We start from the raw sequence: 25,165 nt of genomic DNA on the forward strand, positions 1-25,165 counted from the left end.
TAGTGGAGGATCCTGAACCTCTTCCCTGAACCGCTGCAGTTTCCTTTCTCATTCTTATGTGTCTTTGTCTTTCGTCATGTGTGTGACCATTGGATGACCTTAGTAGCTGAGGCAGCCAATTTGAATTGTGTAGTGTGTGTGTGTGTGTGTTTGTGTGTGTTGGGGGGGGGGGGGGGCAGAAAGATTAGATTTCAAGAATAATCTGCTGGTGTCTGTACAAACATGGTGGCCAGAGGTTTGAATACTGTGCATATGGTTCACACAGATACTTGTCACACACAGTCTGGAGGAGGGCAGTAGTGATCTGGTACAGATCAAAGTTTTGCGTGCGTTTGTGTGTGTGTGTTTGTCCTGTATCCCGCTGGTTCTCTGTGTGTCATTGCCCTGCAGTTAGACACCGGCTGTCTGTTAAACATCAACCAAAAATCTCACATCAGACCAGAGTCATAAAGGGTCCTTCAACACATACAGTGCTCTGTAGCAACAAAGCAGCCGGAAGTCGTTGATTTTCGATGCTGGTTGCAGATTTTCAGCTATGTGAGTTGCAGGGTGTCCTGCGATTATGTGTAAGTTAAGAAAAGTGTAGTGATGTTCCTGTAGCTCAAACAGGTCATGGGTTCGATTCCCATTAATTCATGAACTACTGTACCCTGAATCCAATGAAGGGCATAATATCAACTGAAGTAATATGGCAGATGCAGCGCAAATTAAATACTTCTCCAAGAATTGTTTTTCACAACATTATTGTGGTAGTCCGGCTATTCCATCTGGTAAAACATGAATACTCTGAGACAAGCAATATTAACTTTGCTATTGTTGTTCAGTCATAGTACAAGCAGGGTGTGATGGTTGGTCGTGGGGTGGTATTAGTCCCGCCCCTCTTCCACTGTGATTAGTTAGCTGACAAAAAATTACAGTGATAAGTGCTGCATTTTACCCAAAGTTCAACTAGGGCTGGGCGATATGGAGCAAAAAATATATCTCGATATATTTTGCTATATCTCGATATATGATATATATCTCGATATCTTTACAGGTAAAATAACCCCCCAAAAACTACTGCAAAAACAAATATGCCAAATATTACATGTTTAGGGAATGTTTTATTTTTTTCTTCACCATATGTTTTATTGTTACCTAATTCTGTGTTTTAGCATGTGTAATTATTTAAATTAATCTTAATTAGTTAAATAAAATTCTTTAAATAGCCTTATGTGAAATGTTTTTTTTCCTTCAGAAATTCTGTGTATTTACATTTTCTGGTTATCAAATGAAGGCATAAAACATTCATTTAATTTATCTTTTAATTATTTAAAATTAAGCAAACTTTATTTATTTTTTTGGTAAACAAAGGGGATTTACTATTAAAAACAAAATATGGAAGAAATGTTGTGTGATTATTCCTTAAATTATGTTCTTTTCGTTTTAATAGTAGTAGTAGTGGGCTATGTACATTCTTCTGAACAATAGTAATAGATTTCTGGCAAATACTTTTATTTTGACGGGTTTACCGTTACAGTTCTGTGTATGTGATATTACAGTCCATGATGGGATATATGACGCTAGTTTTACTGCAATCAAACGGTCAAAAGCTCATGAAGTGACTCTCAGAGCAGTTCTAGAGATGTTCCTCATGTGTTTACATCCTTATTTAGTGAGACGAGAGACGATGAAATCACCGCGAGCGTCACGCGCGCTTCAATGTGTGTAATAAACGGAAGACGCGCTTCTGCGCCATTCATTAACACAGGCAGAACATGCAGGATTCATATTTAAATAGACTTTTCCGGCTTAATATTTGCAGATACTAGTCCATATCGCGATTTGATGTAAGTGCAATGACCTACTTTTGATTAATTCATTCAAAATTTGACAATTTTTTTGACATTCCGCGTTAAACTGTAAATTCCGTTTTTATGACTGGATTCCGCGATTACGTCTGCGTTTTCTGCATCGCGGAAATCATAGGGCCCTACAGTAGACATCTGCCTGCTGTTCGCCCGATGTCTGGAAACCGAAGTATCTCCATATAATTGAGCCAGTTGTCCTTTTTTTTAGACTTTTTTTTTTTTAGACTATTTCTGAATACACGAGTGGAGGGGGGACAAAATCAAGGAGGCGGGAGGAGAGCGAGCGGGGGCGAGCACAGCACAGAGAGGGCAAACAAGCAAAGTGACGGAAATCAGAATTAAATATATACGATATATGAAAATCCATATCGTGTTTAAAAATTATCTCGATATATTTTAAATATCGAGATATCGCCCACCCCTAAGTTCAACATTCTTCAACACTTATCATTCTTCAAACTGCACTAGCCTCAAGAAAAAAAGCCTTAAGAGTGTCAGTGACACAAGACAGCTCGACAAAAGTAATACGTCCTGATTACATTCATGCTATTTTATTTTTAATAGTGACAAATAAGTACTAAATCAAAAGAAGTGCCAGAGGTTGTATGATCCGTGGTGTTCAAGCACATGTTCACCTAGGAGCTGTTTAAGTAGGACACACTCTTGTTTACTATCTGCATGTTTTTTTTTAATTGTTGGTCTGATTACATACATGTACAACAACAGCCCACTTCTGTCAAGTAGAAGAAGTGTTTTAAAGGGGTCTGAACATCCATAATGTCACTAAAAGGCAGTGTCACGATCAACGAACCAGCATCGATCTGAAAACTGAATAAGAAGGTAACACACAAATATAGAGTTAGCGAAATACAACGAAAAAAGTTAACATGCCATTCTAGAAACTTGGGGAACCAGAACTAGGAAAGCAGGAAATGGGAATCTAGCAGTGTGATTGGGACTGGTAAATGTATCGCCCTGAGAGTGAGGTTTGGGGTCATCTGGCAAACAGGTGGAGAACTCACACACATGAGTGGTCTCAACACATAAACCCTGTTATAGTGCTGAATTCGCCTACAGCAATTCACAGGCACAAACACACACATGATCATGAATTCAGCCACATGCCATACTCAGACAATGTCTTCCACTCTCTGCCCGATCGGAGTTTATTTATAGAGCACGATTAAACATTAGCTGCAGCGGAGTGATGCAGACATGCCAGCCCACTCAGTGTGAGATGCTGAGCTCTGATTGGCTCGGTGGAAGTGAGGTCATGAGTGATGACTACTGCTGAATTCCCTGAAAACATGTCAACTGGAGGAGTTATGTAAGGGATAATGTACAGTCAGTGGCTCATTATCATCGAATAAACTGGCACAGGTTGATCAGGACCCTAATGTGAAGCATAGATGTCTGTTTATTAAATAAATAATAGTTCATTTAAAAATTGGTGTAATTTACTTAGTTCAAAATGTGATGATTTGCAATAAAGTGTTCTTCCAAGGGTTGTATGACACTCTCACATCTCACTAAGTACTTGTGTTTGTGTGTGGTTAATTGTCACAAGTCCTACCAATCCACAGTCATTCCCACACATCTGCAGTCTGTATTAGTGGAAGAAAGAGATTTCTACCTGCGCTATGGCATGTCACGTTTTGAAGCTGTCCTGGATGACCCTCTTCTGTAATTGGGGTTAAAGACCGACTGCCTGTGGGCTGCTGAAATTAAAACGGCAGATTTAACCTCTGCACACTGCATCTTTTTCTCATTTTAAAGAGTTTCACTGCAATTAAACAATAAAAAAAAAATTAAATTATTCTCAACCACTCATTTCGAAAAAAAAAAAAAATAGTCATGTCTGGCCCCAGAACAACTCTTATCTTTAATAAAATCACTGTAGTGCACAGCCAGTCTGTGTACCTTTGTGTCCATTTGTTCCTTTTTTTTCACCTATGGAGAGAAAAATGAACCGAATGGTTGTTGTAAATTTCAATGCTATATTGAACACACAAAAATGAAAAATAAAACTGAACACCCAAAATGCTGCACACAAATTTCAATATTTACTTAATTTCTTTTTTTTCTTTCATTTCACATTTTTATTAAAAAAATAAACATCAGTAGATTTCCAAGTTTCAGACGAGCGCTGTCTCTGTAACCATACAGAGAGGTAGTACTGGATACATGCAGACTTGATTTTAAAATAAAAATGGACATTACAGAGCACCTGTCCTAAATTAGCAAGGTTGTCTCGCTCTTCCTCCAGTAGGTGGCCATGGTATTTTAAAACCAGAAAAATAGCCACACTATTCCCTAAACACAAATTTGATTCAGTACACACCATGAACCAAAAGACAAAACATTTTCGGCATGAATATGTGTACTGTTACACCTCTAGTTACCATGCTTAAATATCACAGATTTATGCATGTGCACAGTTTGGATGTGTCTGTGACTCTGACCTGTGATTTAAGGAACTAGCATCTATGCAATTCTCTTTGTAAGCACAGGTCAAGACATGGGTCATGATGCTCAGAGCAAAAACAGAAATACTGTAAATATCATCCGCAATTCCTCAGACATTAAGATCCTGCTCTTGACTACTGTGTGTTTGTAATCTGGTGTGAGTGCACATTGATTTCTGGGTGCATGTTTACTCATCTTCTCTGTAGATAGGGCCTTCCTGTCTTTGTGTCCTTTAGTTTCACTTCTCTATCGCTCTGAACATCACATACCTCTGAGGTAACATCTGAACATGCCTCATCACAGCCAGAAGTGATAAAGCGTTTACGTCAGTGGAAAACAGGAGAAAAGAAGTGTTTAAGATTGTTTAATCCATCGGTGGCACCAGAAATATTGATGTATTTCATCAATTATAAATGAAAGTAAAGACCAGGTTGATTTCATGTGAACATTTTACCTGAATAAGCAATATATGGTTTGTTAATTACTTTGATACATTTCTAGCCTTAATTGATGCATACAATGAAACCGAGAAATCAGTCCTGGTTTATCATGAAGTTTCCATCCACAATTGTTTTTCTTTATTATTGGCAACTTTCTGTTGGGTTTAACTGAGCAAAGTTTTCATAAATTGCAGTCTTGGAACTCAAAGAAGCTAATAGTCACAATTAGGGGTGTAACGGTACGCAAAAATCACGGTTCGGTACGTACCTCGGTTTTAAAGTCACGGTTCGGTTCATTTTCGGTACAGTAAGGGAAAGAAATGCAAACATTAAACTGCAGGTTGTTTATTACTATAAACTTTTTTTTAACAATTTGTTTACACTTTTTAAAAATACTTTTTAATAAAATATATATAAAATAAAAAAAGAATAAGAAATAAAATACTGCTGCAAAAGTTCTCCACTAAATAAAACACTCTCAGTCTCAAACCAATATCATATAATAAAATATAATGAAAAATATAAATAAATAACTTTGATTACAATGTAGCATTACCAATCCCAGCTTGTAGGCCTGCTCATATTTAAAATATATATATAACTTTTCCAAAGTGTAAAGTGCAGCATCAACAGTTTCAGTTTTTAGACCTGCTCAGATTTCGTTATTGCATTGTACCGATCGGAATTAAGAGCAAAGGTTTGTTTAAATGCCGACGGGAGCTGCGTTTGAATTACAATCGTTTTTTTCCTAGTTGTAGTGATGTTCACACTCGCGTGATGCCTTTTGAAAACCTTAGGCCGGTGACACACTGGCATATTGCACCTGTCAAACATAGGCTATTTTGCCGTCAATACTGTTGACGGTGTCCTTTATCAGTAGGCTTTATATTTATGCTCAACATGAAGTATAGATATTGTTGTCATGAAGACAAGATCCTGGTCTGTCGGCGGTCTCCCTCTATGTCACTTACAGTAGCAGCAGCGCGCCAGCGCCGCGTCAGGCACGATTCTGGTGTGTAAAGACACAGAAATTGTGAAGCAGCCGTCACGCAACTGACACGCAGCAGAAACGCCACGCTCACGCCACGCAGCCAGTGTGTCACCGGCCTTAGAATCAGCTGCAGGGCGGGATTTGCGCTGAACGCGGAGACTTCCGCCACTTAATATGTTCATTTGGAAACACGAAAATGCACCTATGTTCCGCACACAAAATATTGCATTCGGTCATTTGGTACACACGTGCACCGTACCAAAAGCCCTGTACCGAAACGGTCCAGTACGAATACACGTACCGTTACACCCCTAGTCACAACCATCTACTAATACTGGACCAGATCCCTAAATCACATGCATACATCACTGTGCACACACATGATTTTATTTTTATCCAAGAGACCTAAATTTAATCGTGGAATGAGTCATTTTATATATATGTTTTTATAATGGGAATACAATTTTTTTTTTTATAGCAGAATCTGTTGACGCAATTCTACCATTGCATATTATATTCAGCCGAGTCCTAGTTGTATTGTAAGAGGTGATGTATGTAGTAAATATTTGTGTGACTTCTTTAAATCTGTCCCTGTAATGTTCTAAATAAAGATAGATTTATGGCATTACGTTTTTGGCCCACTGCACTCATTTCTTGGCTTTATTACCTCTAACAGCTCCGAACGAAAGAAAGTCACTCTGAAAACTTCTCCACATCATGCTGAGGATTATATTTCACGTGCTATGTTTGCATTGTAAGCGTCCTAAGTCCCCTGCTGAAGTAATCCTCCCAAGCGCCAAATGTGCACTTTCTTTTATGCTGCTTTTGTGAGAAGAACACGTCTGCCAAGAAAAGTAATGTAAAATGGTGAGCTCAAGCTAGATATTCTTTTCCATTTTGCCTGTAAGCGTGTCCCAGTTTGGTCTTAATTTACAGAACAGTCCTGTTAGCCATTTAGATAAGATGTCTTGGTTTTTAAGTTAAAGGAATGGTTCACTCTGAATGGTATATTTGGTCATCATTTACTCTCCAAACATGTGTGACTTTCATTCTTCTGTGGAATGCAAAAGGAGATCTTGGCCACTCTTTGTAGCATAATAAAAGTGAATGAGGACTGGTGAAGTTTATTTAAAAGTGCAACATTGTATCCTGAAGCTCAAAGAGTAGAAATGCAATAGCAATGCCAAGGTCATGGGTTCAATTCCCAAGGCATGCATAAGCTCACAATTTAACAATTGTACTTTGAATGCAACGCAAGTTGCTTTAGATGAAAATGCCAAATGCAAAAAAAAAAAAACTGATACATTCCTTGACATAAAAAAATGCAAGAGCTCTTAATGGAACCGAATGTCATGAAAACCAATCATATTTAATGTATTTATTTTATAATTGTAGAAAATGGTTCTTGATTCTCAAACTTAGTACTTTATTAGTACTAGAGTACTAGTACTAGATTCTTAGTACTAGATTCTTACAAACTTAGTTGCGTTTTCCGACTGCCTTTTTGTAACATTAGTTGGTTTCTAACTCCCAACTCTTTCTTTATCTGTGTAGGAGATAAAGATGGCAGTAAAGTTACCACAGTGGTGGCGACCCCTGGACAGGGACCTGACCGGCCGCAGGAGGTCAGCTACACCGACACCAAGGTCATCGGGAATGGCTCTTTTGGCGTGGTTTATCAGGCCAAGCTCTGTGACTCAGGAGAACTGGTGGCCATTAAGAAGGTCCTTCAGGACAAGCGATTTAAGGTAAGACTGAGACATTCATCCTTTCTCAGTCCCTTGACTGTATGTAATGGCCTCAAGGCTTTTCTTAAGAACATCTCAGACTCTCTCATCAAAGTGCTTTGGTCTCTGTTCCTATATCCTTATTTATTTTATTATTAATAGCATTTTTTGTATGTCTGTTCTTTGATCAATTCCTTCATTTCTTTTCTTCAGTGTTATTGCTCTCCTTTTATCTTTCATCTTTCTTATCTTGTATTACTTTTTTATAGTTGTCTTTTTTTAATTGTTTATCATTTCTCTTGAATTTCTCGTTTTAGCTGAATTCCATACTGATGTGCTCTTACAGGTGTAGTAAGTGGATTACTGTTTCCTAAATAGATACAATGCTACAAGTTTCAGCGACAAGCAATTTGAACACAAAACTGCTGCTTGAATAACAGCCATTCAGAGGATATCCAATGTTCAATAAACAGTTATGAGAAGCAGGGTTTTGAATCAAAGCTGGTGGGGAAAATGACCCGAATACGGTCACATATGAAGGACAGCTTGTGAACAGTGACCTGACGGAGATATCAGAGAGTTCTGGTGTGTGTGTGTGTGTGTGTGTGTGTTTGTGAAGCTGTGTGCCCTTATCATTGGCACTTTGTTGGGTCTTCTTGGGTGAAAGTGCTGCTGCCTGTATTGGCAACATTTTAAGCATTTTAAGTCATCATTGGCACATTTCCAACAAGAAGGTTTTTCCAAAAGGTACAGGTATAATTATATTTCTTTCTATTATATCTTCTGAGCAAATTCTATGTATTAGTAGAAGTACTTCTAAGAACTTCTTAGAACTTCTAAGTATGGTGAAAAATCCATCAAACACAGCAGATGAACCTTGTGCACTTTGTTAGTGCACATTAAAACATTTGTTTTTTCATTGTAGTCTTTACAAGGATGCGCACTAAAACACTAAAACCTCTGTTTTTTCCTCATTCAATAATGCATTTTACTGGGAAATACGTCACAATGCTGAAGTAAATTTTGTTGTAACGTCCAGTTCATGCAAACTTTAAAGTACTCTTAGCTGTTATCTTAGCAACATGCTAACACTGACTTCTGTTGAAATCAGTCACTAGTCAGAAAACAATATGTCATCCTCACCAATATTTACCAAGTAAAGTTTGGTAAACTACTTGTCTTTTGCTGTTTTTTTTTCTCTCTAAGCTGCCACCTGTTGTTTTTGTGAAACACGTGCAAAACACGTCAAGTATAAGCACCTGTCAAGCGCTGTGGGGTGTGTTTGTCATCTGTGAAGCTTCACGTGATACTCTTGCTGTTATTTCTGTCATTTCTTTCCACCTTCCTTTTCAATGGAGTTTGCTCCCTCTCTTGTCCAAAGCTTTTCCTAGAGAGGATATGTGTGCGTGAAGTGTGTCAGCATCTGTAGGAGTGTTTATCTGTTTGACCTTTACTCTGCAACAAACACACACACACACACACACACACACACACACACATGATATTAGAATGTTAGAATAGTCCTGCTATTTGTATCTCACAAGCACAAGCTTCTTACTTTGACATTAGTGGATATTTGTATTATTATTTAGTATGTATAAAAAATAAAGAAAAACCTAGATAAGTTAATAATAACTTTAATTTTGCTAAATGTTATTACAATATAAAATAATAGTTTCTATTTTAATATACTTTAAAATATAACTTATTTCTGTGATGCAACGCTGAATTTCCATTAGCCATTACTCCAGTATATAAAGTAATGTATATTGTATATTGTTAGAAAATATTTATATTTTAAATAAATGCTTTTCTTTTTAACTTTTTATTCATCAAAATAAAAAAAGTACGGTGACGCATTGCTGCCACACACATATTATTTTTTCCACTCACTTATGTTGTAATAGCGAGAAGTTATGTCGTTTTGACGTCATCTTTTCTCGTTAAAACGACATCTTTTCTCGTAATAACGACATATTTTCTCGTAATAACGACATATTATCTTGTTAAAACATCATCTTTTCTCGTAATAACGACATATTTTTTTTTGTTAAAACGACATATTTTCTCGTTAAAACGACATCTTTTCTCGTAATAACGTCATGTTTTCTCGTTAAAACGTCATCTTTTCTTGTTAAAACGTCATCTTTTCTAGTAATAACGACATTTTTTTTTTGTTAAAACGACATATTTTCTCGTAATAACGTCATATTTTTCTCGTTATAACGACATATTATGTCATAAAATCTATATATTTTCCCGTTATTTTAGATATAGTAGGTACATTATGTGAGCGATAAGTCCGCGCTGCTGTCGCCACAGTCTGACATAAACGAGGATCTGCACGCTGCTGAAATTATTTAAATACTACACTGTTTTAAATGTATTTTAATGTAATGGTTTTAATTTTAGCGGCATGTTTATTAGGATCTGAAGGATCATGTGACACTGAAGAGTAATGATGCTGAAAATTCAGCTTTGCATCACAGGAATAAATTTCGATTTTAATGTATATTAAAACAGAAAAATTTTATTTTACATCCATAATAATATTTCACAATATAACATTTTTTTATTCCTGTATTTTTTATCAAATAATTGCAGCTTTGATGAGCATAAGCAACTCCTTTAAAACACACAAACACACACACACATACATCCATATGCTGATTTTGTCAGCAGAAGCAAGTAATCCAGCTCTGCTGTTTTTAGGTTACTCAGATGCTCGTGTGATATAATAGTTCAGCTGAAGTGATGTAATTGGGGCTTTTCAGAGGAATCAATTATTTTCCATGAAGTGATTGTGTACTTGGCCTTGTGCATGAAGCAAAGGTACTGTTTGCTTTTTCCTTAACCAAGTATATAACTGTATTAGAAGGCTGTGCAATTAACAGTAGCTAAGATATTCCATCTTTGCTTATTCTAAGTGTGATATTGTTCTTTCTACATCTTTATGTTTTCTCAAAAAAAAATTAAAATGGTTTCATTTAAATCAGAGAAACCATAATTTTAACCTAACAGCCATTGTATACACGTAGATTCAGAATTTGTGATGTTTGAGACCTGATTTGAACTGTCATCTGAATTGGCTGAAGTGGATGAAGTTGTGTGTGTGAATGGAGCGGCCTGATGAGAGTGACAGTGTATGCAGAGTTGGCAGTGACTAGTGTGTTCACAAATTACCAAACACCGTGTGATTGTGATGGAGCTACAGTCTCACACACAACACACACACAAACTCAAGTTTGATTCCACACCCCTCCCTTTCTTACTTTTCGCACTTCATTCATCCAAAATTCAGTACCTTATAACATTACCGGTAATTTCACAATTAATTATATAACAGCAAAACCAAATATTAAACTCAAAACTTTAAATGTTATAACTTAATAATAATAATATAAAGTTTACTATCAAATTAGAACATGCTTTCACATACTGTATTTCCTAATTATGTACACATTGCTTAACGTTTCTTGAAGTAATTATTCAAGTAAGCAGAAAGTAGCTGATTACTAAAATAAATGAAAGAATTAAATGCATTGATTTAAATTACGGCATCTATAGCAGTTTAGACGGATTTATTTCATACTAATTGCAAAACATCCCAAAGTAACCACTTTGACCCAAACCACCTTTTCAAGTGGACTTTATTTTGTCAGACCGCTTCACACCAACCAAACCAAACTTTAATGTCAAACAGACACTGAATAGCCCTGCTATTTTCCAAAGTGAATGTTGCCTTGATTAAACAAATCCTCAAAAGCCTTGAAGTTGTATCAGATATGAAGTCTTCCTGTATTTAATGCGCTGTCGTCATCTTCTGTTGCTCTGATTGTAAATAGAGGAAGCATCTCTCTCAGATGCACACAGTGTGGGTGGTGCTTTAAATAAAATCGTCGATTAGCCAGTTTCTCTCGTGGAAGCTGCCCGATGAAACTGGTTGTCATGGTTATGGGCCATTTCAGTAGCTCTATTTTGGTCTATTTGGTCAGATGTGGGTCAGAAACTGACCCAACTCCTCTAAGCGAGGAACTCTCGAGGACTTTATTTGTTGCTATATGTGTGTGTTTTATTTGAATTGCACTTCACATATAGCAGTCGCTCTTACAGTTCTATTATCAGCAGTTTATTGTTGGAACAAATGAATGAGTAAATCAATTCATTCATGACCGATTGGAGAAAATAGTTTTAGCTGGATCATAATGCTTAAAAGGGACGTCATTGAATCCCATTTGTGACCCTGGACCACATAAGGGTCATTTTTATTTTTTCAGTTGAGATTAATATATCATCTGATGCTGAAGCTCTATTAGCAGTTAACTTAAATTGTTTTCTTGTTTGTTTCCTTGCAGAACCGTGAGCTTCAGATCATGAGAAAACTGGACCACTGCAACATTGTGCGTCTGCGTTACTTCTTCTACTCCAGTGGAGATAAGGTAAGTGCACTTCATCGTTGGTTTAATCTCACGCTACATCACGGTGTGTTTTTCTGCTGCCCTTTTCAGTGCTGTTATTATTCCCTGAATATTTATACAGTAAATATTTACAGTATACATGCAATGATTCTGCTGGCAGTGTAAAATTAAGCAACATCATGTTGCAATAATTTTAGAGTGATTTTTATTTGGCTATGTTGACTTGAGAGCATTGAGGCAGATGTTCCAACAGCAGATTCTCTGATTTAAACTAAAGAAAAATGTTGTTAAAGTTGGTAATTCAAAAAAAAATTTTTTTACAATGTGTATTTAAATGGAATGAAAGATATGTCATAACTTCTGTATCATAATTTCTCAATCAGATGCAAAAAGCAATCAAGAAACAGTGCTAATATATGCTCATGATGTGCTGTAATACTTCTAAAAAAAATTAGGATCCTATCTCCATATCAAAATCTCAGATAGCCAGACAGTGATTCATCTTTTATGAATCGTTAATATTGTATGTACTGCACCCAAGAGAATGAGCATGAAGTCTGAATGTAATTTTAGTAAGAAACAATGTTTTTACCCAGAGGTCAAGAGCTTTGGTTCCAACCATACAACTTTGCAATGTTGTTTGCTAACATTTGTTGAAACTATGGTTTGGAAAAACAGCGACTGTAGTTGGTTAACCATGCTTTTGATAAACCGCAGCACAGCTAGTGACACGGGAGTCACACTCTTCACCTTTAAGCTCAGTAATGAGAAAGCATTTTAACATCAAAAAATTACACACTTCACCCCTAACATAAAAGTAATTATGGTCATATGTCAAGTATTTGTTCTCAGTGACTGGACTGTTGCCATATCATTAGCGTCTTGGACACAGCTGTTTGTTTACACCATTCTTCATCTCTCTCTCTCCCCTCCCCTTCAGTCCTTGTTCTAGTTTCTTACAGTTTTTTGTTATTTTGTTGACCTGTTCTCCATGCACTCCCTGTCAGCCTTTACCCTGGTGCTCTGTGATTACAGAGGGGCCAGGGCGTGCGTGTGGGCGTGTGAGCGGAAACCAGCTACTGACATTTCGAAAGCGTGTTTCTCAGAGAAGAAAAAAAAAACGGTGGTCAGGCATTTTTGCAAAGTCATGTGGGTGTGGGAGAGAGGTCGAGAGGGTCTGTGCGTACGAAGAAAGACAGAGGTAGATCTGTGGTTGACGATGCTGCAGCGTTGACACTATTTATGTGTGTGTGTGTGTTTTAATATCTCAGTCAGAGTTTGTTAGGTCTATATATGCATAGCAGATAAAGCAGATAATCACATGGGCACAAATTCTCAGAGTCGATTTCTCACAGGTCAGCATCTGGGTGCCATTAGACTCCATTAGAGACGCATGGCCCATGTAGAGGGGCTGGGTGAAATAGTCAAAAAATATTATTCAGCAAGGGTCATGTGACGCTGAAGACTAGAGTAATGATGCTGAAAATTCAGCTTTGCACAGGAATATATCACATTTTAATATTTTTTGCATCACATTTTTGCATCAAAGGAAGGAGTTACATTAAAAAGTATATTCAAATAAAAAAACAGTTGTTTTAAATTGTAATAATGTTTCATAGAATTAAGGTTTTATAGTATTTCTAATGAAAAAAAAAATGCAACCTTAGTCAAAAAAAGAGATTGAGTCAGTTAACAATAATAGTGCTGTTTTGTAGTTTTTTTAGTCTTTATTAGTCTTTACTATTGAAAGTGGGCAATGCTGTCTTAAAAGTACTAAAAGAATCAATAATTGAATCACTAAGGAACCAGAATTGTTAAGAGGAAGCAGATTCAGAACCAGAACAATTTATTTTCATCCCTACAGATTTATGTGTCTCATCCATGATTGAGGTGGCACTGTTTTCCAAACCGGTCTAAAGTTTCACTAGGATAACTTTTCACATGTATGTAGTTAGGCTTTATCTTGAATTATAGTAGTTTTATTGGATGTCTTCATAACCTCACCTGTAGGTTTGGCTCTGACAGGTGCTGTTTGTGAAAGAAACGGTAATAGCAGGGCCTGGGGACAGATGAGTCTCTACCTGTTGCTACCTCTGAGTACTGTGCCATGAGCCACAGATCACCCAATGACACGCTCACAATGTCATGTGACCACAGAGCAGCAGCCAATCAGATGGCCCTGTAATCTGAGGCACATCTCAGGAGCTGGTCTGATTGGCCGTAATTGAGGAAGTGATGCTGTTGCTGTAGTGAGGGTGGAGGATGAGTCATCGCTACGACTAATTTTAGCTGCACAGCACAGTCAGCGGGTGCTTTGGGTTATTTTCTCACATTGTTTTAGGAAATCAAACATCTGTTATCAGAGACTACTTATCAATCAGAGTCAAAGCGGAGAACGAAAAATGACTAAACAGTGGCACTGAAAAATTAATCGTATGCAGCCAATCACTGTGTCCTGGTGAAATACTTTGATGCTTGTAACTTGTATGTATGTATATTATACATTATTTATTTTTATTTATTTATTTGTTGTTAATTGTCATCATTTTTTCAGATTTAATGCAGATTTCATTAAAGGAATAGTTTACAAAAACATAAACATAAAGAAAAAAAAGCAACCTAAAAGCACTGCATTATGGCACTTTTATTTATTTATTTTCTTTTTTTATTTATTCAACAAAAGGAAGGAAAAAAATTTGAAAAATCTAGATGTCATAAAAACAATGTAGAATTTAAAAAATGAAAAATAAATAAAAGCTAAAAATAACAACGTTATGGTACCATTGTGTTTTATTTTTTCATTTTTCAACAGAAAAATTGAATATGTCTTGAAATCAATGTACATGATAACAGAAGTGACTCTTTTTTGTAGAAATAATCTCTTTATATTTCACATATTATACATTTTATATCTTTATATCATACATTTAGCAGAGTAACTTATATATATATATATATATATATATATATATATATATATATATATATTTTTTTTTTTTTTTTTTTTTTTTTTAATTCAGTAAAAGAAAGTTATTTATGTGAAAATGTATGATGAAAGAATTTAAATTTTTGGGTGAAATAATCCCCTTAAGTTTTGTATCTATATTTATATCTTTTATGTTTGTTCTTCTTATTCTTGTATTCAAATATCTTGACACGTTTAGCAGAGTCTGTGAGGTCGGTTTGACTCCTGTCCTTTTGCAGGCATGAAATATTCAGCAGAAATAGACCCTCTCACAACTGAACTTGTGGGGGAAGGAAGAAGGGCATAATAGACAGGATGTGACATCAGACGAGGGGTCAGAGTGGCCCTGTAGGCCACCCTATTGAGCTCTTCCTTTTCTTTAGTTCTTCAGGAGGATATGACTTCAATGTCTGAGCATGTGTGTTATGTAAAGATGGTGAGCACAATCATCACTCGCTTTCAGGCACGGTTCCACACAATGCATGGCACTCAACGTCCACAATGACATCATGCTAGAGAATTGGCTGTTTTTGTGTCATTTCCATAGCAGATTTTATTTTATTTGTTTTTTACAGTTCACAAGCTGGTTGTTGAGTCATGGAGATGCAGCGCATGGGACATTTTTAGTATAGACATTGACTTCAAGTTATATACATATGTGCTATAAATCCTGACAATTTTAACTCTGTGACTTCAAGTATCTTCTTTCTTGTTTTCTGTCCACAGAAGGATGAGGTGTATCTGAATCTGGTTCTGGACTACGTCCCGGAGACCGTCTACAGAGTGGCGAGACACTACAGCCGCGCTAAGCAGACCCTTCCCATGGTTTATGTAAAGGTGCGGATTGTTCCTGTTGTGTGTTTGTGTGAGTGATGTGTACATCCTGAATGAAAGCCTTGGGTTTTGTTCCCACTGGTGAGTCTGTGGGTCAGCCGAGTGTGTGTTGTTATGTGTTCCTCCTCCTCCCAAACACTTTTGCGTCACCAGTGTCTTGACTGCTGTGATGACATCATCACTGCTTTGTGCCGCGTCCTGAGCTGTATCCTTCCTGCTATTGGCAGGATGTGACATAAATAGTCAAACTCACACACACAATATGTGTACAGATAAAAAAGATATGGGAAAACTTCCTTCTTAGAAGTTAAATCAGTGGTTCTCCACCAGGAGGTCAGGGCCCACTAGGGCAACTTTGTTTTTAATTTACGATTTAAGACAAAACAAACATTTAAAAAGTGATTTCTAAACTTGAAAAAATCAAGCAAATTAATAGAATTTTATAGCGCCGTGGGAATTTTTATGAAGAAGTTATTCCGAGCTCTAAATGAATATGAGTTTTTGTAGAGAAATACATAATGGTGTCATTACACATCCTTACCTATTTACTTTCTTTTATTTGTGGAACAAAAAAATTATATTTTTTAAGACTTTTGTGGCCACTTCTTTGCATATAATGAATGTGAATGGGGCTCTTTCAATCATAAAAACACCGTAAGAGAATCATAAAAGTACTCCGTATGACTTGTGAGCTAAATTCCAAGTCTTGGTGATGAACAGATCAAAAATCATCAATCACTAATAATCTGTCAAAGTTCTAAAAATAGACTAATGGATGCGATGAAATGCCACTGATGTCAGTGCAGCTGTACTTGCCTTATATTATTCAGAATAGTCAAATGGACCACTTTTATGATCCTTAAAAAGTACTGTGGTGGTCTTTAAATCATTTTCGATCTTGCCAACACCAGTCCCCATTGACTTTCATTATATGTTACTGTCAGGGACCAAGCAGTTAAGCAAGAGGAGTCGCAAGGGATGTTAAAAAATAAGGATTTTTATTTCCCAAAAATCATGACAACAAAGTGAAAATAAAGGTTTGGGCCCAAAAACAAAAGTCAAATAAACAAACCGTAACTAAAGCTCTTAACAAAAAATACAACTAACTCTTACAAAGAAACAACGGGGACTTATATATTGGCTGATCAGACCAATTTTAACACACAGGGGAAGACTAACAACAACAACACTACTACACAAGCTACAAATAACAGCAAAATCTACATAAAACTTATTCCAAAAGTAATAAACATTTAATTAATCTTAATTCAACAAAAGTACTCAATATAATATAAATCCAAACCCCAGAATATCTAAGCAGAGAATGAGCTATCCCCCCAGGACATAAACAATGGTAGTGTCCAATTAGGCCACCTCCCCTATAAAACTGCTCCTGCTCCAACCGCCACCCCTTTAAGCCAGCCAACTTCCTGGATCTCTCCCGGGTGTGGAATCCAACACTGGTAAGCTCAGAAACAAATAATTACACAAACAAAATGACAAAAGTAACTAATGGTGAGCGCTCCCAAAACTATACTTCTGTATGGTCAACTAAATAAAATACAATGTATGTGAAATGACCTTTGTGTCCTGTGAGTTATTTGTAACTAAATAAATGTTTGCAACAAATGTGAATGAAAAATGCATACAAACTAATCCTAAAGAAAAACAGCACAAACTAAGTACATGAGGTTACCGCTCTTAAACTGGTTTTGAGGCCATGGCTGTGGCTTTCACAGTTACACAGCAGCCATTATGTTGTTAAAAAATTCACCTTTTGTGTTCCGTGAAAAAAAAAAAAATTCAAAACAGTTGTATCTGGAGGATTATTATTATAATTTAATTAAATTGTTAGATATTACAAGCGATATATAAAAATAAAACAATTATATTATGCATTTTTAGGGTAATTTGTTTTGAGAGCTGTTTTTATGACTGCGTTAGTAACCTGACTCGTATCTTCCTCACTACAGTTGTACATGTACCAGCTCTTCAGGAGTCTGGCCTATATCCATTCCTTTGGGATCTGCCATCGGGACATCAAACCGCAGAATCTGTTGCTGGACCCAGACACGGCCGTGCTCAAACTCTGTGACTTTGGCAGGTCAGTTGGCTTTTCTGATAACCTTTCAAAGGTCTATTGCGGCCCTAGTGGATCTGTGAAGTGAAAACAGCGCTTTACTGCGTTTAACTGGTAATCCCATATTACTCCTCACCGGAGGCTCCAGATGGTCTCGCTATGCTCGGAGATAACTGTGCTGACTTCAGCCTTCCTCATTGGAAGCCTGCTTTTCACATTTGTCTGCTTAAGAATACTGGTAAAGATTTTAGGTGAAGTGATATTCGGGGATCTATTTCTCACTTGCCTTACACCTGCTGGCTGTAAACTAGGGAATGTGAATCTGTTGTTTGTTAATGGATACCTTATACTGGGGACCTGGACAGAGAGTTCCCCCTGTGACAGTCTGTCTTTTTGTTCTCAGTGCTAAGCAGTTAGTACGTGGGGAGCCCAATGTTTCCTACATATGCTCACGGTACTACAGAGCCCCTGAACTCATCTTTGGAGCAACCGACTACACATCCAGCATAGGTACATGAGCTTTAACTATACTGCCATGCAAATCATTTCTGCTTCAATAAACTACTCCTCCATTATGTTGCTATCACCTCTTATCGTGGAAAATAGGCAAATCCATGCCAAAAGTGACTCTTAAAAAAAGTGATACTTAAGTGTGATCTAAATATAATGTTTCTGCACACTTAATTGCATGTTAATTGCAATTAAATACAAATGTATTACATTTTGAATTATATTAAATGCAATTCGATGTTTTGGTAACACTTTTTCTGTGAAGCCTATTTTTATAAGGGTATTCTTAAGGCATCATAATGAATGAAAAAAAAAAGTATAATATGTTGTTTCATCTCATAAATAATCATAAAAACAAATTATAACACATTATAAAATGTACTTATTTGTGTTCATTATTTTTATGAGTATGATTATTTATAACACGCCATAAACACCACAACATCGACTTAATTTGTAATGGATGCTAAGTCTCATATCTTGACGTTATTTAAGATCTGTACAGGATCTTACTGACATTACAATAAATATTGTTAAAATCAAATGTGCCATATTACACATTCATCTGATCAGATATCTGATTTTATGGCTGTTTAAGTAAAAATATTGTTTTTATATTTATTATTATTATTATCGTTGTTATTATTTATAAGTGGTCTTTGTCTGCTTTAAGTAAACAACAAGTTAAGTTAACAAGTTAACAATGGCAAGATATGAGACTTATAATACATTATAACTATGGGAAATATAATCCTTTGTAAGTTAATTGAATGCATGGTGCTCATTGTGTTCAGGATGTGCTTTTGTACACTGTTGCATGTCAGCCCTCCCTCACTCTCCCTCTTTCACTGCAGACGTGTGGTCAGCTGGCTGCGTGCTGGCCGAACTGTTGCTTGGACAACCCATTTTCCCCGGCGACAGCGGAGTGGATCAGCTGGTGGAAATCATCAAGGTACTGGCGCCACTACACCGCCTCTTCTGTCTGAGATTTAATCTCAGCGTTTGCATTAGTTTATAGGAAGAGCAACAATTGCAGAGCCACACTCAGTTGATTTAGGTTGCTAGCTTTATACAAGACTGTTAACATGATTTACAGGTGTTTCGACAGTTTTGTAAGAGTTTTGTAAGGTGAACTCTCTTAAAACTTCTCACACTCTCACTGGTGTGTGTGTAATTACAATACATTGAAATACATTCCATGCAGGTTTCAGTAGAAATTATATATTAGTTTGCCAAAAAAAAAAAAAGTCTAAAACAATAAGCTTTATTCATAAAAGGTATTTGAAAACTTGATTAAAAATCAATAAAATCAGTACTGTAGCTTGGTTAAATAAGTTTATCAGTCTAACTTTCAAATCTTAAAAAAAAAAAAAAAATCATTTTCAAGAGTTTATTTTAATAACGGTAAACCCCGGAGCATAAAGTGCCTGTAGAAGTGCGTCTTGAACAGCTGTGCTCCTGTGCTGTAATCACGACTGGTGTTTGTGGTCTCAGGTGCTGGGCACTCCCACACGCGAGCAGATTCGGGAAATGAACCCAAACTACACCGAGTTCAAGTTCCCGCAGATTAAGGCCCACCCATGGACTAAGGTGAGTAAACAGGTACAGGCCAACTGTTTTCTACTTCTAGCACAGCCGTCTCCCACCTCCAGCCGTCATCTCCACTCACTGTCCTGACTCCATTTGTGTCGCGACTCGCCGACAGCACTTCATTATTGTTCTTAGACACACTGCTTCTCAAGTAGTTGATGAAAGAATAAGGAAAACTTCAGTCAAGATTGTGCTCTATCTGAGCTCTGTTGTGATGGCTAGCCAAGTGACCTTATACAGTCTATTCTGAATCCTAGTGAGCTGCCTACGTAGGAAACCTGGTTCAGAAAATGTAGGTGGAATAAATATGTTGCCGCCTTAGCTTGATTTAGAAGAGAGAAGGCGTGTGTCAAGATTTATAAAAAGCTGACATTATAAATATGGAAATATACAATATGTGTACTACATAGTGCTATTATGGTTCATTGAGTACTAAATAAAAACCATAAATAAAAACTTTTACTGAGTTTTTATATTTAGGCAGTTTACGAGGGTTTGGAACGGAGCTGATGTCACATCCTCATGTCCATTTGATTTGAATGACCTCACCAGACATGCTTTCTACATTGCTTGCTGACTTCATTACACTTTTTACAATTGCCGTTTACCTCTGTGGTATAGATTTTAGATTTTGGGTATGCACTATTTTTTTTAAAGTTTGGGGTCAGTAAGATTTTTTTGTAAAAGCGGTTGATACTTTTAATCAGCAAAGTTTGTCAAATTGATTAAAAGTAGCAGTGAAGACTTCTATAATAGACTTTTATATTACACAAATAAATGCTGTTCTTTCGAACTTTCTATTAATCTAACGATCCTGAAAATTGAACACTGAAAATAATATGAAATGTTAGCAGCATGTTAGGATGATTTCTGAAGGATCATGTGACACTGAAGACTAGAGTAATGATGCTGAAAATTCAGCTTCGCATCACAGGAATGAATTACATATTTACTGTAGTTTTTTACTGTAGATCAAATAAATGCCACCTTGGTGAGCACGAGAGACTTCTTTCAAAAATATTACAGTCTTCCTGACCCCAAACTCTTGAACAGTGGTGTATGTTATGCCTTGCAACTGAATCTGTTGTCATGTACGTCAAACTGAACTTGCTGAGTTGTTTGAAAATGCAGTTGAAGGACAGATGAACTGTTCCAGATGGACACTGGTAATAATCTTGATACTTTTCTTTAGTTTGATTAGAAAGGGAAGTTTACACAAACAAAATCTTATTTTATTTATTACTTTAAAAAAAAAAATCATACTTGAAAATAATGATACAGATATTAAATTGATATTTTCGTACACTAGGGCTGTAGTGCATATTAAGTATAATGGCAGGATCTCTCAGCTGCCCCCTGGTGCTCAATGTATGTAGTACACGACTGAGCTGCAGGGTGTGTTTAGTTTATCCTGCTTCCAATCAGACCCCTCCCTTCAACACACTCTTACCTTCTGCTCAGGATATGCCCCAGTGCATGTGACGCAAACACCTTGAAAGGCTGAAATGCCTTCCTTTTCTGCTGCTTCAAGTAAGCCAGAGCTAGTTTACCAAAAAACAACAACAAAAAAAAAAAAGTTAATTTATAGTGTAATAATAAGTTAGATATAAACAAGTCTTATTTCAATGATTGCACGTCTTGCTCCACTGAAGACAAACACTTTAAAGAGTTGGCTACAAAAAGCAAATGAACATTTCGTCGTTATAACCCAGGAAAAAGTATACAGTTCCTTTAATGTGATGCAGGGCAGGCTGCCATAATGTCAGACTGGCACCTCATTTATAAAGATGTGCATATAATCATCCTAAACGTGAATAAGAGATAATTTGCTAAATGAGTCATAGATGATTCAGTTTCTTATGAATGATCCATAAAACTTCCATAACTCAAGGCATGTCGCGGCTTAATCGCAAATCATGCGAATGAGTGATCTTTCAGATGGAATGAAGAAAGCTTATGCAAAATTGAAAATGTTATAATGCGTGGTTATTCATTCAAAAGCAATGCACATTTTTTTATTATGTCATTATGTAAGTGTTATTACTATGTTATTATACACGTAGCAAGCAAACTCTACAATAAAGTGTTGCCATTCATCGATAATTAAGACAATATACATCTTGCTTATAGACTCTTACTAAGCTTCTGGAATGTCTCTGCAGGTGTTTCGGCCGCGCACGCCTCCTGAAGCCATTGCGTTGTGCTCGCGGCTGTTGGAGTACACGCCGACCGCTCGACTGACCCCGCTAGAGGCCTGCGCTCACTCCTTCTTTGATGAACTGCGGGATCCCAATGTCAAACTTCCTAATGGACGTGAGAAACCATCCTTATTCAACTTCACAACTCAAGGTATGGCATGATTTTGAATTTGCTTGTATGAAGAAAAGGTGCTGTCAAATGTAAAGTAATCAGCTTTTTCAATATGTTTTTTTTTTGGCTTGACTCAGAGCTGTCCAGTAACCCATCCCTGGCCTCTATCCTAATTCCTGCTCATGCACGTAACCAGACAGGAGTCTCTACCCCCACCAACGCTTCTGCCACCTCAGGTCAGCCTTTGCTTTAGACCCTGTTTGTGCTCATCTGACATCCATTGTGTTCTGGAGATAGCTCACTCCGATACACTGTTCATATGTCTTAGTGCTTTTAATGAACAGGGGTTTTGTGTCATAGTTGTTACTGACTGTTTTATCAATGACATAAAAATGAACACAGTATAGAAGAGTTAATAACACATGTGGCAAGTTTTTAGGCATGTTTTTATTCTTGTTGGGTTTTATCTACTTTTATACCATTGTCAAGAAACATGTAAAGTTAATGACTGTACATTTAATGACATTTAAAACTAAATTAAAAACATGTTCATCATACAGAAACTGCATTCAAATCAGTACATGCATGAATTGCATTTTGAAATTCTTTTTGAAGAAATGAATAGATATGACAGTATATAACATACAATATATGCTAATAACAATGTTTTGTCTTTGTGTCCAGATGCCAATAGCGGAGATCGCAGTCAGACCACAACTGCAGCCTCTGCCTCCGCCTCCAACACCTCAACCTGAGAGCCCCAGCCAATCAGACCTGACCCTGCCTCCGAGGCCACGCCCACCCTACTGCTCACCAGCTTATCGGGCAGGATTCGAGTCATGTAACCGCCACTCTTATTCAGACTGCAAGAGCCAACCTTCATTCATGATTTTTTAAATTTATTTTTTCGTTTAGAACGAGTTTAAAATGATACGTGTGGAATAGCATCGTCGACTGTAATTCGCGAGAGCTACAGAGACAGAGAAAAAGAGAGAGCAGTTGGGAGAGGGGGGTTGGGGTTAAACCATAAATCCTGGTCCGTGACCAGCCGGAACTTTTTTTTTTTTTTTTATTCTCAGAGGACAATCTTATTATGTAAGCAATCCGGTAGCCAGATCCATCCACTTCCGTTCGCATCTGGGCTCCCCTTCTCTCACCTGGACCGTCTCTAGCTACACCTTCTCTCCCTTTATACTGTCCTGGGCCTTTAACAGCGCATGGCTTGAATTTGGTTGAGAGCACCCCATGTATACAGTACACATATATATACATATAGTGTGTATATTCATATATATATATATATATATATATATATATATATGTGTATATGTATTGGGTGAAGATGAAGCAGGCATTCAAAACTAGAGGAAATATTGTATCTAAGCGTATCTAACAAACACAAGGCACCATACAAGAGGTATAAATAGAAAAACCGCATGTCAACCACAAAGAAATACTCTGTAACAGGAGTTTGATGAATCTGTTTTATCTTGTTTTATAAAATGGGCGGGCTGTAGGGGAGGGGCAAACATTTTGATTGACCGGTGAGACGTGTGTCTCCGTCTCTGTGTTCATGTATGATATATACATACACGGTTTATATATATATATATATATATATATATATATATATATATATATATATATATATATATATATATATATATATATATATATTACTTTTCATCATGTAAAATAAATATATATATATATATATATATAGTTATATATATATATATTATATATATATATATATATATAGTTATATATAGATCTATATCTAGCATCATCAGAATCCATTACAGTTGTGATACAGTATGTGTATGACTAAGAGTCTGCTGTTTTCAGTTAGCCATTAGAAATCACCTTCTGTCCTGATTTCCTCTGGTTATTTATTGTCGCGTGTGTGTCGGTGTCGTGATGTTCAGATCCATTGTTCTTATGCACACAGCTAAACATAAAGAACACATGAAGAAACGCATCGATGTGGCGCTGACTTCACAGAGACTGTGTCTGTGCTCCATTCGCGGTGTTAAACTGAAATGGCGGTGTTGTTTTAACCACTACTTTTTTCTTCATCATGTCTCAGCATAACTTACAGGAAGCCGTACTTTTTTCCTTCCCAAAATGTCTTAATGCACAAAGCATGGCAGTATAAGAAAACGACAGACGTGTATATACAGTACAGCACAGTTGCTCCTCACCAAATTCTGGCTTTTACTTTGACTTTTTCTGTTTTGTTTTGATTTTTGTATAATTTGTGAGCGTGTGTGTGAGTGTGTGAGTGTGAGTGAGAGAGTGAGTGTTCTACTATGTACATAAATATGCTGACCTGAGAACTGTAAATGAGCGAAAACAAAGACGAGGGATTAAATGAAAAAAGGATCAAAGAAATAAAACGGATTAAAAAAATCAGGGCAGACATGACCTGTTTGTTGGATAGTGTAGACAAGGAGCTTGCTCCAGCCATATAGTTCAATCTTATATGTACAGTAGGTGCCAGCTATATTATTGTAACTATAACTAGTAATGTATAGTGTATCTATAGTTTGGAGTGCCTTTGCTTCCATACACTTCCTGTCCCTAGACCACGCCCCTTCCTGTGACCCTCTGCAGGTGATTGGTCAAGTCTGAATGACTGACAGCCGACTTCATTTACCATCAGAAACCACATTCAATGGCATTTCTGTAGATGTTTTTCCTCACTTGTTTTTTCTCTCTCTCTCGAGTTCGGCACAAAGGTGTTTTTGTGTGTGGAGGAAGTCATGTTCCCGTGGAGTTAATCTCAATGTATGTTCTGACACTCGTTCCACTACCAAAGTGAACCAACTCTGAGTGTGCTGTGATGTAACGGCGACATCCCAGGGGCAATAATAATGACTTCTTTGTGTGTTCGCTCCTTGGCCAGCTGACAGTAGGCAGTAGAGATGTCACGTAGCTCCCGCCGGACCCTCAATGTAAAGCTTGCTTGTAAGATGCGCATT

The 25,165-nt window shown here is 36.9% G+C and overlaps 2 protein-coding genes across 3 annotated transcripts in view; one reads left to right on the top strand and one right to left on the bottom strand.

Moving 5' to 3' along the window:
• Positions 1–23,627, top strand: part of LOC132152728 (glycogen synthase kinase-3 beta-like) — a 40,584-nt gene extending 16,957 nt beyond the window's left edge. The window contains exons 2-11 of one of the 2 annotated variants that reach the window (XM_059561574.1): positions 7,302–7,495; positions 11,830–11,913; positions 15,584–15,694; positions 17,665–17,795; positions 18,175–18,281; positions 19,136–19,233; positions 19,776–19,883; positions 22,034–22,220; positions 22,319–22,417; positions 22,866–23,627. In XM_059561574.1, coding sequence (XP_059417557.1) covers positions 7,302–7,495; positions 11,830–11,913; positions 15,584–15,694; positions 17,665–17,795; positions 18,175–18,281; positions 19,136–19,233; positions 19,776–19,883; positions 22,034–22,220; positions 22,319–22,417; positions 22,866–22,936 — 1,190 coding nt within the window. In that variant the 3' untranslated portion in view covers positions 22,937–23,627. The remainder of the gene's footprint in view (positions 1–7,301; positions 7,496–11,829; positions 11,914–15,583; positions 15,695–17,664; positions 17,796–18,174; positions 18,282–19,135; positions 19,234–19,775; positions 19,884–22,033; positions 22,221–22,318; positions 22,418–22,865) is intronic. The other variant, XM_059561575.1, reaches the window with a different exon arrangement.
• LOC132152732 (serine/threonine-protein kinase SIK2-like) overlaps positions 1–25,165 on the bottom strand; it is a 364,451-nt gene that overhangs the window by 75,135 nt on the left and 264,151 nt on the right. The gene's annotated exons all lie outside the window — the stretch shown is intronic.

Source organism: Carassius carassius, chromosome 11 (genome assembly GCF_963082965.1).
Source record: "Carassius carassius chromosome 11, fCarCar2.1, whole genome shotgun sequence".
Taxonomy (NCBI): Eukaryota; Metazoa; Chordata; class Actinopteri; order Cypriniformes; family Cyprinidae; genus Carassius; species Carassius carassius.